We start from the raw sequence: 18462 nt of genomic DNA, 5'->3' as shown, positions 1-18462 counted from the left end.
CCATATACAGTGTGTATAAGTCACGTACAACAATTAATTGCAAACTGAAATAAATATATTTAATTATATGGATTGGAATTAGATGTTTTATGAGATTATTTAATTTTTTGCTATTTTGCGTTTAAATTAAGAATTTTGCAGGATCGCAAAAATGTTTGATTTTTGTTGATTTTGCATTGGATTCAGCGATCGCAGAATAGCAAAAATCTTAAAAATCTGATTTACTTCATTGATTCATTTATTCATAAATTTCATACATTCAATACATTCATACATTTTCCTTTGGAAGAATTTTTTTTCTCCATATTTATCAGGGGTCACCACAGCGGAATGAACCACCAACTATTTCAACATGCTTTATACAGTGGAATGCCCATTCAGCTGCAATCCACTACTGGGAAACACCCATACACACTTACTTGCACTCATTCACTATGGCCAATTTAGTTTTACCGAAATTCACTTACCCCACTTGTCTTTTAACTGTGGGAGAAAACGGAGCACCCAGAGGAAAATCCATGCGGACATGGGGAGAAAATGCAAACTCCACACTTTTAGTTTAGTTTTTTTATTTTATTTTCTATTATTTGTTCTATTATTTATTTTATTTTTTATTTTATGCAGTACACTATTCTGGTTTAATAAATATATATGTTGTGTTTCAAGCTCTGGCTCTTGCCACTGATACTAAATCAATATGTTAAGCTGGGGTTTTAAGTATGTGAGGGACCCACACACTTATAAAATGTAAAAGCCACTTATAGATTCTTATATAAAAATCACAAGTATTTTGTCAATTAATATTATAAATGAACGTAAATATTATTTTATTTATTTTTAATCAATTTGTATTTCATTTGTTCATTTTAATCATTTTGTATTATTGCCATTTTGATGTCATTGCCATTTTAGATGGATTTTTTTCATATTTAGAAATATATTATTTTAATCCTTTAAAAATTTTGTTTCTTATGTACCAATTTGTTTTTATCTTTTTATTGTATTATTCTAATTTATTTTTCATGAATTTTTTTAGAGTATGACTCATGAATAATTATTTTTACAAATGTAAAATACAAAGAATTAATTATGTTATTGATGAATTATTTTATTTTTAATTTTTAATTTTTTACATTAACAATTATTATTGAACATTATTTTCCTGTACACACTGAAAATATACATTTCTACCTGTATAATCTACTGAATATAAACAGCTTTACAACAGTATGTATATTTAAAGTTGTGGTCCACAGTCTATTTTTAAGGCTTGGTTGTGCTTATAAGATGCAAATCAGTGTGTGTGTTCATGCTTCATTTGTAGAAAATCCCGTTATTTTTTCTTTATCTTACTCTGACATGCACTCATTCACTACAGCCAATTTTGTTTTACCGAATTCACCTATAGCGCATGCCGGGGGAAACCGGAGCATCCAGAGGAAAACACACACCAACATGGGGAGAACATGCAAACTCTACACAAAAATGCCAACTGAACCAGCCAGGACTTGAACCAGTGACCTTCTTGATGTGAGACGACATTGCTAACCACTGAGCCACCATGCTGCCCTTTTTTTTAAAAAATTTGGTATTATTTTTTTAATATCCTTGCAGCCTGGAGTTTCTTTTTTCTAACCGTTTCTTGCGAGTACAATTTTACAATTTTAATCGTTTATAGTTTTGTGAAATAATTGGTTACATTTGAAGTATATTACAAAAAAAGACAACACCGATACAATTAATAACAAACGTTTCCCATAAATCCATACCAACATGCTGTCAAAACAAAGAGTGCTAATACCATGGTTCTTTCCTCCTCAAACGCTATCATTAATAAAGATGAACCTTACTCTCGTGTTCTGTAGAAAACACTTTCTTATAACCCATTAATATTTAACAACTTCTCTAGTGCATATCAAAATTTCCCATCGCGCTGGTGGAACCCACGCAAACGAAGGTCAAACTCTTGCCTCTTCCTCTAGAAAGTCCGGTTCTCTTTTGTCGGTGGTTAATGTGTAGCCATAGCATGCTGAACTCTGATACTCCTCAGGATAGCCTTGGCATTGGGACTCGAATCTGGGAGTTTGGCTGGGAATGGCTTGGCTACTGAACAGTTCAGCTCAGCTCAGGCATGATAAATCCAGCTCACTGGACTCTCTTAGGCTTTGTGTTTGGTCGGTCTGGGGTTTGTTTGAGTGTGCAGCGTGGCAGAAGTGAGCTGCGTCACTGCAGGCTGGGATGTGTGAACTGGAGGCAGCAGAGGAGTCACATGGTTTCTCCTCTCCAGTCAGACATCCATGTTCGAGTGGGTGTTGGTGGCCCTGCTCTGAGACGGGCTGCTGGCAGATGGCGTTTTGTGGCAGCACTGATGACACCAGAGTGGGACTGACTGGGAGAAATACACTGCTCTGTTGCCCTCCATAGAATCTTTTTATTGTATATATATATATATATATATATATATATTATGATTATTTCATTTATTTTATTTATTTATTTTATTTGTGTTATTTAGTTTTACTTTTATTGCACTTATTTATTTATTTTATTTATTTTTATTTATTGTTTTGTTTTATTTTTTGTGCTTTGTTTTTTTATTTTATTTCATAAATTTTTATTTTATTTTTAATTTTTTTTATTTTATTTATTATTTATTTTATTTTTGTTTTGCTTATTTTATCATTTATTTTATTTAAGTTTTTACTTTATTATTGTTTCTTTTTACTGTTTTTTATTTTTGCATTTTATTTATTTTTTCCTTTATTTTATTATTTATTTTTTATTTTATTAAAATTGTACTTTATTTTTATTCTTTTTTTTATTTATTATTATTATTTTTTACATTTTATTTATTATTTTATTTATTTTTATTTATTTATTATTTTTTATTATTTTTTATCTTAATTTACTTAATTTATTTATTGTTATTTTTTTTCTATTTATTTTTTTATTTTATGAAATATATGTGTTTCAAGCTCTTGCCACTGATGCTAAAGTATGTTAAGCTGGGGTTTTCAATCATTAAGATATAGACCCCCGAATATGTGAGGACACACATACTTATAAAATGTAAAAGCCACTTATAGAAATTCTTATATAAAAATCTGAAGTATTTTGTTAAAATTAATATTGTAAATGGACCTAAAATATTATTTTAATTTAAAAATAATTTGTAATTTATTTGTTCATTTTAATCATTGTGCAATATTTAATTTTTGCCATTTAATTTTTCATAGTTGTTTTATAATATAGAAATAGATTATTTTAATACTTTTTTAAATTTTGTTTCTTATATGCCAATTTTTGTTATATTGTTGAATCTTGTATTATCCTAATGTATTTTTCAAATTTTAACAATTAAATATTATATTTAATACAAATTATTATTTATGCTAATGATAAATTATTCTATTTAATTTGTTGTTAATTACGTTATTTTACATTAGCAGTTATTATTGAACACTATTTTTCAGTACACACTGAAAATATTAATTTTTACTTGTTTGAACTGTATAAACAGCCTTGCAACAGTATATATATATTCAATAAAGTGAGTGTGCCTTACACTGGTGAGTGGGCTTGACAAACCACCTGTAGAAAACACACTCTTTCATCTCTGACACTTGCACTAGTCACCCTAAATCTAGCACCTAATTCTCTGAGCACAAACAGTTCTTTTGTTCAGCACTTGTGTGTATTGCCTCCTTTGTTGATTCCCTAATGCCTCCATGCTTTGGACAAAAGCATCTGCTAAATTACTAAATGTAATGTGAATGTAAAAAACAACATGCTTCGAGGACGACAGCCTCTGTAAACAAGTGGAAATCTTTAAATATTGATCCCTTACATCCTTATGGCCTCATGACCATCCAAAAGATGTAGACCCATGTCATATAACATTTTTCAAGAGATTGCCTTTCTATATGTATTACTATCAGTTTCCTCCCACTCTTTGAATTCCCACTCACATGTTCGAGCGGCATTTAGCAGTGGAGTGCCGATGGAAAGCTTGCGAAAGTGTTAATCAGCAGAGATGCATAGAAGCTAACAGCTGAATATGTGTTATGTGCAGACTGAACACAGGATGAGTCACCGGCAGGCCAACAGTGTGCTCTATTCTCAGGGGTGTTACACCACCACACAATGAGCAGTGTGGGCTCTGCCTAAAACTACCCACATCACCCTCAGAAGATGCGCTCGTTTGCAGACACATGTATATCTGCTTCAGATATTAAATATTATGCTTCAAAGCAGACTTGAACATCGGCTAGCCCACTAGCTAGATCTTAGCCTGCGGTTTTGATAATTGTTGTTTAATTTATGTGGGATAGTGTTCAAAGTGCACTGAAAAAAAATTATTCATTGGATTTGCTACATTTTCTTAAGGTAAGTGGTTGCAAATAGGGATGGATACCGAAACTCGGTACTTTATCGGTGCTACATTATAAAAGACCGAAGTATCGACAAGATCTGACGTTAACAGTTCTGCTCTCGGTACTGGAGAATTATTGCTGAATAAACATTACTTACAGTAGCATAATTTAACTGACCAACCTTTTCTAATTTGCGATATTTGATATTCGTCTGCCTCGTCTTTCTCACATGAGAAATGCTTGCGTTTCCGGCAAGAGCGTCAAGTATAAAAGCAGTCACAGTTCTCGGCTGTGCACGCACACTCAGTGGAGAATAGCTCTTAACGCACACACAGCTCGCGACACAGACTTGCACTCACACAGCTCGTAAGCTTGCAGAGACAACCAAATGGGTTGTATTTCCAGAGTGAACAGCCGAGTTCGTTACAACAAACTTAACAAGTTGTTTTCTTGTATAAGCAGAAACGCAAGCAATCTGGCTAAGTGGGAGTATCTTTAAAAAGTGCATTAACTGCAATGCAAAGTTTTGACTGTCTAGCTACTAACCGTATCTTTACATCATCCACAACGTTATGTCAACAGTCAATCACATAAATTAGTATAGTATTAATATTAGTATTAATAGTTTAATAAACGCGCACGCAAACACACACACTCAAACACTCAAACACACACACACACACACACACACACACACACATTCGGTTGCAATGAAAAAGTATTTTTTTGCAGAAGCCTAAATAAATTATAAACATTTAAAAAATGCTTTTACATCAGCTGTATTTACAAACATAGGCTATGAATAGCCTAATAATAAACTATGCTTATTAAAAAAAAAAACAGCTTATTTTTTAAATTGCAAGATGCGACAACTGTATTAAAAACTAAAACACTAAAAACTAAAAACTCCCAAAACACTGTTAACTCATTTACGTGAAGGTGTTAATGAAAAATCATAAACTTAATCTGGTTATTTAACTGCATTTTGCAACTCAAAGAGAGTATTTTCAACTGCAGGGAGCACAATAAACCAAGAAAGATCCAGACTTCTGCCAGAAAAGTCAAGCATGTTGATTTTTCTCCAGAAGAACGGTTAAAAACTGAGTCATTTTCCTTTAAATCATTGTACATTGTTTTACAGGAAACAAAATATTTATTTGTTTCGCAATTGTTGGTTTCGTTTTATTTTACATTAAAAGCTTAATAATAAAATGAAGTTGTTCATTTTGTTCAATTGTTATAATTTTTTTCATTTACAAAAAGTACCGATAAGAGAACCGTTAAAGTACCGAACCGATAAGTGGTATCAATAAAAGTAGTAATAACGCTAAAACCTTAACAAAACCCATCCCTGGTTGCAAACAATTTATATGAATTTATACAAATTAGGTTGAACATTACTTAATTTAATTTAGGTTTAGCCCATGTATAAGTGCTTGCAACCACTTGCCTCAAGAAAATTAGGTAAATCCAATGAACCATTTTTTTTAGTGTAGGGCTCCACAATGTTTTGTTATGATTTTAATTGCAATATTTAATTTTTCTACTATAGGACAAAAAGTAGGCTTACTTGGATTATTTAAACATTCTTTAGCTAAAAATACAATTAATTATTCTACATCTCTAAAATGCATCTCTGTACGTCATATGCAGCTGTAATAAATTACCTAAAAATAAATGTAATCGGTTACTTTTTCTTCTGAAAAGTAATCTAATTACAGCAACCAGTTACTTTGTAACTAATTACACTCAACACTGGCTGTTCCACACTGTCCAGTAGTGTTCAGGGGCTGGTTGTACGAGCAGTGCCTATGTTAAAATGTAGCCTAGCTGCAGATGATCTGCATCCTCTGTTATTAGTGACTCATTTAATGTGCTATAAATATGTAATTTATTATTTAATTTTCATAGGTCAGTTTTGTATAAACGCATTAGTTGCAGAATTTTAAAGCAGTTTAAGGATTAAAATGCTTTTTTATTGGATATTACATCAGTCAATGCGACTACGCATGACTTTACAGAGAGCTTATGATCTAACTACGATTTGCCTTAAGAACATGTGGTGCAACCGAAGTTAGAACAAATTTAGTTACAAACTAGCTTGTAATTAGTAAGCCCCTAGTGTGAACTTTACATTCCAGTTTAAGAACTTACGAACAGCTGATCCAACTTTATCAAGCTAGTTTCACTCTTTCTCCTTTCAGGCTTTTACACCAGACTCGGAAAGCATTGCGCTATGAAACCCATTCATTTAAATGGCTTACGCCAAGTATTATAAGTTTGAAACTGCTAATAATCTATTATAACAAAACATTTCTGGCCAATTGCATACAGAGTTTCCAAATTTGAGCCAGATTATTCATTTCAGTGCATTTGTAAATAGAAACTAAAAAATTAAATTATTAATGAATGAATAAAGCGATATATAATATTTGTTTATCTATCAGTTTGGATTGTAATGGTACACAGAGGTACCTAATATGGTTTGTCATGTACTTTAGTTTTGGGCTCACGTTTCTGTACAAGAATAATAATCAAATCCGCAATACTTGCTTTTTTGTCATTTATTTTGAAAAGACAGTAATGTTTGGTCACAATAAGCTAGGCTTGTGATAAGATACTTGTGATAATAAAAGTGCAAAATAAATTGAATAATGAAAAATTACTTTTTTTTAAATGAAGAGACTATATATTTATCTAAGCTTTCTATATTATATTATATTTATATTATATTATATTATATTATATTATATTATATTATATTATAAGCTAATTTAACCTAATAAAGGTTAAGCCCAACAAAAAGAATACATTAAATGTGTATTAAAATTGTGATTTAACAAACTGCAAAATAAATATTCAAAATAAAAGGCTTTAGAATTATTATACTTTCAAATTTATCCACATTTTCAGTAGTAGTGAGTGAAGGCGGTAACTATGTCATCTACCATTGAGAAAACTCTCGCTTGGGACTGAGGCTGCAGGTATTGCCAGGTAACCCTTTGCCATCTTGGTGTAGAGAGAGGATCTCAAACTGGCTTATTACAGTGTAACGTGTGCTCAAGCACTTTTAATAAGTACTTGAAGCTGGGATTTGATTCTATTCTATATGGGCGCATTGCAGAGGAAATGTATATGCCAATTGCCTCTGTAATAGCTTTAGTCTGGTCTGCTCTCACATCTAAAAGCTGCAGGGATTAGTTGAACTACTGTAGTCTATTTCTGCCTATCACACTGGTGGCTGATATGTGGTATGATTAGGCCTGTCGCAATAGTCAATATATTGATTTATTGTCCGAAATATGGAAAGGAGCTGGATCGTTTTAGGTGCGCCTCACTTGTAAATTCATTCAGCAATTTGTGATTTCGGCAGTCGCGCCTTTTCTCTGGCTACGTTTACACTGCGAGGCTTAGTGCTCAAATCGGATTTTTTCTCAGATCTGATGTTTTTGCTTGGCTGTTCATACTGCTCTTATAAATGGGGCCAATATCAGATTTGCAGTGTGAACAGATCATGTTCCTAAACTGACCCGTATGCCCAAAAGTATATTTCGGAGAGCACAAAATGTCTAATTATGCACACAATGTGTATACTGTATGAGTAAGCATGTTGTCAGATCATTCTTATACAATTATTACCCTTTTCACAGACAACCGTGGTGTATTTCATAAACTGTCAATGGTTGTTCTGCTACTACAGGGTCCCCGCGGGTCCTTAAAAAGTCTTGAAATGTCTTAAATAAAAGTAAGCTAGTTTCCCCGTTAAATAAAAATATATAGGATATCTTATCATAATGTCACAGTGTGAAACTAATAGACTTACTTTCTCAGTAATAATAGGTGACGACTTACTTTCAATAATGAGATATTTCTTGTAATAATTAATCTCATAATAATGCCTATTCTTACCATCATGACCAAGTCATATAATGACAAATCAAAATAATGAGATATATTATTGTAACAAACTTTATTACTTGGGAGAGAAAGAGAGAGTTATACCATGTGGCAAAATATCTCTCCATTAAACAGAAATTGGGGAAAATATACATGGGCTAATAATTCAGGACAAATAATTTAGACTTTAAATGTGTGTTTTTGAACCATTTGATGAAGTTTAGCTCCTACATTTAAACTGAACTCAAGCCAAACGTGTTAAAATTGATAAAAATCTTTTTTTTTCTTAGACTCATTGTCCTTGACTCATTTTCTATGAAGAACAAGTCAAAATAAATTGGATGGACAATAGTATACAAAATAGGCTATACATGCATGCAGTGCATAAAGTACAAAGGTTTATAGTAAATATATTGCCATTAGTCTGTTATTCCACTATACAGTTAAAGTCAGAATTATTAGCCCGCCTGAATTATTAGCCCCGTTTATTTTTATCCAAATTTTTATTTAACGGAGAGATTTTTTTCAATACATTTTTAAACATTATAGTTTTATTAACTCATTTCTAATAACTGATTTATTTTATCTTTGCCATGATGACAGTAAATAATATTTGACTAGATATTCTTCAAGACACTTCTATACAGCTTAAAGTGACATTTTTAAGGCTTCACTAGGTTAACTAGCAGGTTAGGGTAATTAGGCAAGTCATTGTATAACGATGGTTTGTTCTGTAGACTTTCGAAAAAAATAAATAGCTTAAAGAGGGTAATAATATGGACCTTAAAATGGGTTTTAAAAAATTAAAAACTCCTTTTATTCTAGCCGAAATAAAACAAGAAAAAAGTGGGCTACTAATTTTGACATCAACTGCATATGTGACCTTTAAGATGTGGGCATGTTGTATAAAAAGTGGTATTTGTATGCCTCTGAAGTGGAATAATTTAATGGATACATGCAGTGAGTAAAGCCAAACGAAGATTGTAGAAATTAAATTGTTGTTCAATAGGTGGCGATGAACACCCATCTGAATGTCTGTCACTGTATTTTTTATGTTTGATTGGGCTAATCATTTTTGATTGAAGTCTTTATATGCAGGTTATTCAATCATTAACTAAAAATGAGATTGAAAAATATATATAATATATAGACATATATATTTTCCACTGATCTATATTACAAACAATGTTAACAATTATAATGATATACAAAGCTGCACTGCACATATAGTATGCATTGTATGGCAAGATCTAAAAAGCAAATAAACTCTTCTGAAGACAATATTTCCTTGAAAGATCATCCCCAAGTCTCATAATGAGCACTGCTGTTGTGGTTAATAATGAAGTAAAATACAACAAACCAGACAAGTGCTGCACGGACAAATCAAATGGGTTCAGAAAGTCATGTTACAAGAATGCAAGTCTTTTAGAAGATTAATTATTATTATTTGACTGTTTCTCGAGATTGAATCCTCATAAAGTTCATAAAGTTCTCAGAAAGTTTCTTATGATTATGACTTGCAAATTGTATATATATTTATTGGTGTGATCTTTTAACCTGCGTCCAATCCCGGCTAACTTCCGGAAAGGCAGAGTAGCCAATAGCGTTAGAGATAACAAGTAAACCAAGTAATGTGCTCACGGTTCACTTCTCCTCGCGCGCAAACATCACCGCTGCGCTCGATTTATATTGCCATTGATTTGGCGCCATATATTTGCCGCCATACTTCACCACATCATTCTGTGTTCAAACTGAACATTTTCCTGTTTCTTTTTTTTTTTTTTTTTTTTTTTTTAGGTAAAGTCTTAAATTTTCATTTTAGAGGACTTAAAAAGGTCTTAAAAGGTATTAAATTTCCTGTTGAAAAATGTGCAGATACCCTGTACTACAAATGTGTATTTCGGCATTTGAGACCTAAAACAAGTTTCTTGTGGTTGAAAACACTGATCATTTGTGATTTATGACAACCGCGGTGCGTGGCGCTCCGACCACCGGTGTACTCATAGAGGGTTAATGAGCAGTCGTTGACTGAACTGTGAAGGCAGAGATGCTTTATGTCTGTTTGCAGAGTTATTTAATTTTACTTCGTTATAAACAACAGACACATGCAGAAGAAGGGTTTAGGTGGTCGAGCACCTGGCCTTTTTTCTCTCAGAAAGTTCCCCCTCCTTTGCATACGGATCCCCTTTTTTACAAAAAAAAAGTGTATGTATACCACTAGAGTTTGCATGTTTTTTTTCTAATTATTGTCTAGGGGTTTTCACCTTTATTGATAAGACAGTGGAGATATAGAGACAGAATAGTGTGGGGAGCAGAGATAGGGGAAGGATCAGCTAAGGACCTCGAGACGGGAATCGAACTGCATGCACCTCGGTGCCATGTGTCAACGCACCAACCACTAGGCTATTGGCGCCGACAGAGTTTGCATGTTTTGACACATTTTTCAGAAGAAAACCCTTTTTATTTATTTTTTTTATTTTTATGAGGGAGTTCAAAATATTTTCCATTGGCAAACTAACGTTTAGCCCTGTAAAAGTCTGAAAATTAATTCATAATGGTCTTAATGTCTCAAATTTGATATGAAACCTGCAGAAACCCTGTAAAAATGAAATTTTTTTTTTTTTTTTTGGAAGAGTACTTTAATTCTATTGTCATATTGGCACAATAAAATGACTGGCATACAATTGTCTTAATGACAATAATATTGTATATTGCAATATGTTTGTGTACAATGTATCGCACAGCAAAAATTAGATATCGCTACTGGCCTGCGTATGATAGATGTTGGCAAATTGATCATATTTCCACTCAAACAGTACCATACATTTACCTTACAGTGCCAACACAACAGTCATCATCCTATCTATAACTGGCTCCTCTTTACTGTTGTACCTTCTGCACAGGAAAGCCCAAACTTTCCCACACTGTGGATTCAAAACAAACAAACAAACAAGCAGGCAGGCGGTCAAGCTTTTTGCGTGCTGTCTGACTCTGAACTCGTCATTCTTGTTTTGTATTGGTGTGTGTAGCAGATCTCTTCTTCTGCTTTTTCCTGTTGTGGCAGTTGGCTTTGCATTAGCATGTGCTCCCCCTTCCGGCCAGTTCTCACATTGCTATCCATAATAATCCAAAGTCATACTTTTATTTTAAAATAATAAATAAATAAATAAATAAATCAACACCTAATCTTTAAAAAGAGAATGTAAAGACTATTAGGGATAGAACAATGCAGATTGCTCAGTGTTTGGTTAGTTTCATGGTTTTAATGTTATCGTTTCAGCATGGTTTGGTATCTGATATCTTTAGTAAAAAGAACAGGACACTGTTAAATAACTGTAGAGAAATCAATCTAGTCTACAAGTAAAATCACAAGTGAATACAATATTGCTAGGAGACTACAATAATAAAAAATAACAGTAGTTTTCACTAATAAAAATAATAAAATATAACACTCCATACTAGGCATGGGCCGCTGTAAGATTTTGATGGAATGATAACCTTAGATAAGAGTATCCCGGTTTGACGGTATTTTGATTACTGCTTTAAAATGTACTCTTTAAATGTCTGGGTACAAAACAAATAAATCATTGACTTCTTTTGTCTTAATTAGTTTCAAAAACACAGATTTCTTTATAATTTTATGTTTTAAATTACATATTTGGACCTCTTTAGTGCTGGAGATACTGTTGTCCTAAAAAAAAGTACATTAAAAAAAATTATTTACAAAGCTATTGAATGCAACTATGAACTGCTGGAAGAGTTTTAATGGAAGTTCATACCGCATGCTAAATGGCTGTGTGTGTGTGTGTGTGTGTGTGTGTGTGTGTGTGTGTGTGTGTGTGTGTGTGTGTGTGTGTGTGTGTGTGTGTGTGTGTGTGTGTGTGTGTGTTAGTGTGTGTTAGTGTGTGTGTGTGTGTGTGTGTGTGTGTGTGTGTGTGTGTGTGGACTATCCTGTCGTAAAACGCGGCGAAAAGTCCTACATGATGGTAATAATTCGATAAAGGTGTTTACATGTCTACTGCACTTCAATAATGCGGTAAAATCGGCATACTCAACACATCTTAATTCGATTTCTCTTTATTTCGATTATGACCTTAATCTGATTAAATTAATAAAAATTGCTGTTTACATGGTTGACGTTTAATCAGAGTATTGTCTTAATCGCATTAAAATCAAATTATTAGTGTCCATGTAAACGTAGTCACTGTCAGGTCTTGATGCTCAATTCCAGTTTGTTGCCTATGTCTGATTTATTTGCCTGTCCGTTTACATGTTCTTTTAATTATGACCATATCCGATTCATGTGTTTACACTTGCCACACAATTTACGACATCACGCATGCGTGAAGGCAGGTTCTAGCTTCTGCTCCACACTAGCCACGATGGAAGAAATTAACTTGCTTTTAGCTTGCGAAAAATGCAAAGCTCACCAAACTTGAAAATGATTTTGAGGCGGAGGAGGAGGGAAAAGGATGTTATCGCAACTTGCCCCTATGGTTTTTTTATATGGTGATCTCCTCCATTCAAAGGAATTTGTGGGTACGAGAGAGACCTCAGGTCTGGTGAGAGCAAATTGTGGCAACTGACACCTTTCCTCCCCTGTGTTTAATCTGTTGTTGTTGTTGTTGTTTACCGCGTCTCCACACACGCTCTTTCTTCTACATCATTAAATCACGGAGAAGGACCATATTGTCACAAATTTAATGACGGACAAAACAGAATGCCTCAATTAATCCGATCTGCCTGTTTACATGATAGTCGCATCATCACATATCCGATTTATATCTAATTTTTATTTCCACATATGAAGGTGGTCATAGAACAGATCGATCTGTATCACATATGAGCAAAGAATCATAATTGGGTCACATTTAACTGGCAGTGTAAACTGGGCCTTACCTATAGCATAGAGCTGCTCAATTAATCGTTAAAAGATCGCGATCTCGATTCGACCCCCTGGACGATCTTTTACCAGCATTTCTACGATTCTGTCAATCATATTTTTAAGTTCAGAAGAGAAGAAAAGGCGGCTGCACGAGTCTTTTCATTGTTTTACACACGTTGCTCACTGACATTGACACCTCCAAATGATGTTGAATGAGTCACATACTGTATTTATAAGGTATAATTCACCTAAAAATGTCTTTTTTGTCTTCATATAATGATGTTTTTGCGGCCGGGAAATCACATGTGACGTGAGCCGCTGACCGTGAGCTGTTATCACAGAGAGGGCGCGCGCTCTACTTAATGATAGACGCGCGTGCGTCAACTTTAGTGAACACATCCTGCATATGTTGCGAGTAACAGGTAATACAGTTGTAAATAATATTCAGTTTGTGGCACAGAGTTATCGTTTGAGGGCCGCGCGTGAAGTATGAACAAGTACTTATCAATCAAAATGAAACCGAAAGTGTGCACTTGATCACAATGATCATATCACATTTTAATGTTATGATTACGACAAGCATTTTATAAGTTTTTTCTTTCATAGCGAACGCATAGTTTTGCATGAAAATAAATGTTTACAATGTCAGTATTACTACTCTACCCTATATATTGTTGAATATAATCTGATAATGGCAAATGTCTGATTTTACCAGTGAATAAATTTGTCTAATATGACAGATTGCAAGCATATATCTCAAACATAATAATTCAACATCAGAATTATTATAAGTAGAATAGAATTATTTATAGAAACCAGTAGACCTACACGTAATATTATTATCGAGGTTGTGCCTTATGTTTGTATTTACCATACCTTTATTTTACATCTACAGAATCTTGAGAAAATCGTGATCTTTTATTTTAAGCAAAAAAATCGCGATTCTCATTTTAGCCAGAAACGTGCAGCTCTACTATAGCATAGGAACAATATAGCAGAAAATTTTGGCACTTTTAAAACCTTGACTTTTCCAAAGCGCGATATACCTTGGAAAGGGTTATCATCTCATGCCTACTGCATACTGTATATAAACTTCACTGTATAAATTAAGTAAAGGGTAAACATCATTTAAATGACAACAGTTATTTAGTCAACACTGTAAAAAATGCTGGGTTCTACACAATGCCTCAATGTTGCCCCAACACAAATGCATTAAGGTAGCTTCATTGTTTTTACAAGTTTAAGTTTATTGAACATAAAACAATTAAGTTTTCCTGAAAAAAAATGAAGAGTCGTTTTGCCTCATTTTTAAATAAATACTTTGAAAAAAGCAGAGCAAGAACAGAAAGTGGTTCCATTGACAGCTTCAAATTAATACACTTTTCAGATCTCACACTCACGCCTCAGTAATTAAATAACAAAAGCTTCAATTATTTTCATTTAAAAAAAGAATAGCGGCATACAATGTGCACTTTTGATCCCACATGTGCTCATGTACTGTCAAAACCTGGTTAATAATGGGATTCAGAGTTTACAAAACGTGACTTTCATCATCCACTACTTCAGGTTGTGTTTATGGTGGTGGCTTGTTCTGTACTCACTGCTGTGTTTGTGTATTTTAACAGGTAAAATGCATAGTACAGGTTCAAGTTGGTTACATGACTATCAAAGCAAAGCATTCCTCATTTCAGCACTCACTGATTGTACATTTACTTGCAGAGAGCAGTGTCTCAGTCCATGAACATACATTCAAAAATACAGAGGTTCAGTACACTGAAAAATAAAAGGCACCGATTAAAAAAAAATTTAATACTAAACTAAAAATAATGCAATTTTACATATGCATATTGAACTATGAAGGTCCGACTGAGTGGTTATGTAAAGTCATGATATGGTTAAGATATTATATTTAGTTATGTAGCATCAATAATTACCACATAACTAATGTTAAAACTTGTATTTTTCTTTCATTCTAGATGGTCTGCCTCAGGTCTTCTATTTCGGGCCCTGTGGGAAATACAATGCCATGGTTTTGGAGCTGCTCGGCCCCAGTCTTGAGGATCTCTTTGACCTGTGTGACCGAACATTCTCCCTCAAGACCGTCCTGATGATAGCCATTCAGCTGGTGAGTGCACAGGCCCTGTGTTTTTAACAGCAGTGTCTTCCGGGAACATGCTATAAAGATCAACCAGCTGGAAATCAAAAGTGCATATATATATATATATATATATATATATATATATATATATATATATATATATATATATATATATATATTTTATTTTTTTTTTTTTTTTAAATACAGTCAATGAGCATTTCCAGCATTATGGATGTGACATTTGAGGTAAAATCTCAAAACAAATTCACATAAGAAGTAAACATTATATTGAAACATCTGTTTATATTTTTCCCAACAACTAACCACAGAGTTATGGGGTCAATCTGTAAATTTAAAGTTTTTTTTTTTTAGAATTTTAAATGAGGATGTGACCAAAAAAATGTACAGTATACAACATACTTTTTAGGATTTCTGTGAATTAAACTGCACAACCCTAAAGAAACCATGCTAATCAAGAATATAAGGGCTGTTTTATACTCATCATACTACATATTATTCATCACTACAAAATTTAATTTCAAATCAAGTCGCAATTGCAATATCTGTCAAAAAAAAAAAAAGATTGCAATTAGATATTTTTCCCAAATCGCACAGCCCTAACTTCCACACAAACGGCATTGCAACAATTTTATTGTACTAAGTGTGTAAATAAAGCATTAACAGTGGCCAGACAAGCTGAAGACAGAGCATCGATGTATCAACATGCAAAACACAGCACTTGGCAGCTCAGGAGCCGCATGGGAATGGCTGAACACCCACAGAAATACACAAGATATTCAGCATTAACTTTAACATCTTGAACAGATATTGACATTTGTTCATTTCATACTTCTGCAATTTCGTGCTTTTCAACATTAAATGAAAATACTGTACAGATAACACTTTTACAGATGACAGTTTTCAGGTGGGTAGTTCAATACACAAGCAATATTTGTTAATTCTTTCTGAAAGTGAGAATCTTTTTCTAATGCTAGAGCAAAGATTAATTTGAGGTGTTTTATTTAAGTATTTCTGAGGAAAACCCGCTATCTTTCTATTTCCAGCTAAACAGGAATATTGAGTATAGAGAATGTTTTAAATTTTCCACTCATTCCTCCGTCTTTCACTCACAAAAAAACAAATGGTTGGAGAGACATGGCTTAGCATATTTTTCCCAAGCCATCAAACTCACATCATCAAAAAATCGTTCCAGAGCGTAAGCAAGCGGTCAGATTTAGTTTAACGATTACCAAAACAAACAGTTTTTTTTCTTTAGTACAATTAATTCGCACTCAGAACTGTGTGTAGGTATAGTGTCACACAATCATGTAGGAGTGATAGAAACACAAGTCACTTTTTTTTAATTTCCAGACATTAAAATAGGATCCAAATCCCTGCAATTTTGAGTCTAAAACCACAACGTGACGTAGGAGTGTGGTTTTTCCCACCCATCGAATTGATTGACAGCCACATATTAACATGTCTCCATAATAAAGCTTCTAAACATATCCATTAGACAGGACTTACGCAAAGCAACTGAGATTAAAAGTCAGTTCAAATCTCTGTGATCAGCTGCACCGCAAGAATGAGTTTCTTTGAGTCATGTTTCAAAATGATGCAGTTTAATTTATCGTCCTTGTCCGTGTTATAGTTACAGTGCCTCTTTTTAAATCACTAGAGATAAAGCATAATAAATGCATTGTTTATCTATTGTATTTTAAAATCCACATGAACCGGAAGCTACAACCACTTTTTTCTCTATTGTGTTTCTAGAGAAACAGAATATTAAATAAGAAAACAGTGGGTGTGTCTTTTTTTTCTGCTCCGAGCTGATTGGTTGTAGTAAAGTAGGCATTTCATTCAGGAAGATTAGGAAAACGGTCTCACGAGAGTTATTACAACCTAACAGACACCACCTCCTCACCATTTCGGTGTGTTGTCAAAACTGACTGTTGGAGAGGCGTGGTTAAGTATGTTAGCCACGCCCAATACCTCAGACACCCAATCTGAGAATTTAAAGCAACAGGAAGTGCATTTTAAGATGCTAATTTAGATCACAAGAGCAAGCATTTATTTATTTTTCTTAATGACATGCACGGATAAATTGTTCACCACAAAACTAGCAATGGCGAGCTAACAAAATCTGAATCGGAATAAAAAAACAAGATCGGTGATTTACTTTTGCTATGTCCATGCATATATAATAATGATGTATAGTAATTAATTTCTACGCTTTGCTCAATTCCTCAGATTTCCCGAATGGAGTACGTGCATTCAAAAAACCTCATCTATCGGGATGTGAAGCCAGAAAACTTCCTCATCGGGCGGCAAGGAAACAAGAAGGAGCACATCATCCACATCATAGACTTTGGCCTTGCGAAAGAATACATTGACCCAGAAACCAAAAAACACATTCCTTACCGGGAGCACAAGAGCCTTACCGGCACAGCTCGATACATGTCTATTAATACACACTTAGGGAAAGGTAAGTGTGATATACCTCCCTGGTCTGAACTTAAATGAACTAAACATTAAATATAGCATGCCACTATCCTCATGCTTTACACCACGGCTTGATTGGCTGCTTAATAGTGTTGGGAATCATGAACCAGTTCTTTTAAAGAGCAGGGTTTTAATGTGTGGTTCATTTGGATATTGTGAGCATGTCGTCTAAACCTGAATGAGAGGAAACGTTGGATGCGCAAGACAATGGGAAAAATAAACAATCTGGACACTGTTCTTTTTTTCCACTGAATAATTTAACGATTCTGAAGATGAGTCAGGTTTCTTAAACGCCTGTTCTGTTGACTTACTGAATCAGAGGTCAATACTATGTCATCTCGCTCTGGATACAAATAAATAAATAAATACTTGACCAAAAGGCATGGTTTACACTCCCAAAATTATGTTTTGTCAGCATTAGTTGTCCTCCTGTGGTTCTGAATTCATAAAGCTTTCATTTATTGTAACAACATGAGGTTTTCGCCATCTCTTTGAGGTCCAGTGCTTCCCACACATAGACTTTACTTGGGCAGGCCGCCCAGTTATATTAACGGCCACCCAAGTATATTTAGTGACACATTTATTACTATTATTAACATCCTTTTACACTTTGTATCTGCTCAGTATAACCAAACATCCACAAACGACTAAGTGTCTTCTCTCGTTTACCAGTTTCATTCTGTACCCGCGAGACCTGTCAGCAATCG

At 33.7% G+C, this 18462-nt stretch overlaps 1 protein-coding gene and 1 long non-coding RNA gene across 6 annotated transcripts in view; one reads left to right on the top strand and one right to left on the bottom strand.

The window, feature by feature from the left end:
• Positions 1–18462, top strand: part of csnk1g1 (casein kinase 1, gamma 1) — a 112694-nt gene that overhangs the window by 57504 nt on the left and 36728 nt on the right. For all 5 annotated transcript variants that reach the window (XR_015494722.1, XM_087259263.1, XM_087259262.1 and 2 more), the window contains 2 exon segments: positions 15132–15280; positions 17504–17738. Coding sequence is in view for 4 of the 5 variants with exons in the window: in XM_087259263.1 (XP_087115389.1) it covers positions 15132–15280; positions 17504–17738 (384 nt within the window). In the remaining variant the exon portion in view is untranslated.
• LOC147843265 (uncharacterized) lies at positions 7161–11418 on the bottom strand. The gene is made up of 3 exons (XR_015496434.1): positions 10688–11418; positions 10157–10487; positions 7161–8067 (listed from the first exon to the last, which is right to left on the bottom strand). It is a non-coding gene; the product is annotated as an uncharacterized LOC147843265 (long non-coding RNA).

Source organism: Danio rerio, chromosome 7 (assembly GCF_052040795.2).
Source record: "Danio rerio strain M-AB ecotype USA chromosome 7, GRCz13ab, whole genome shotgun sequence".
NCBI classification, from domain to species: Eukaryota; Metazoa; Chordata; class Actinopteri; order Cypriniformes; family Danionidae; genus Danio; species Danio rerio.
Note: the sequence above shows the minus strand (reverse complement) of the source record. Positions and strands in the feature narration are given on the sequence as shown.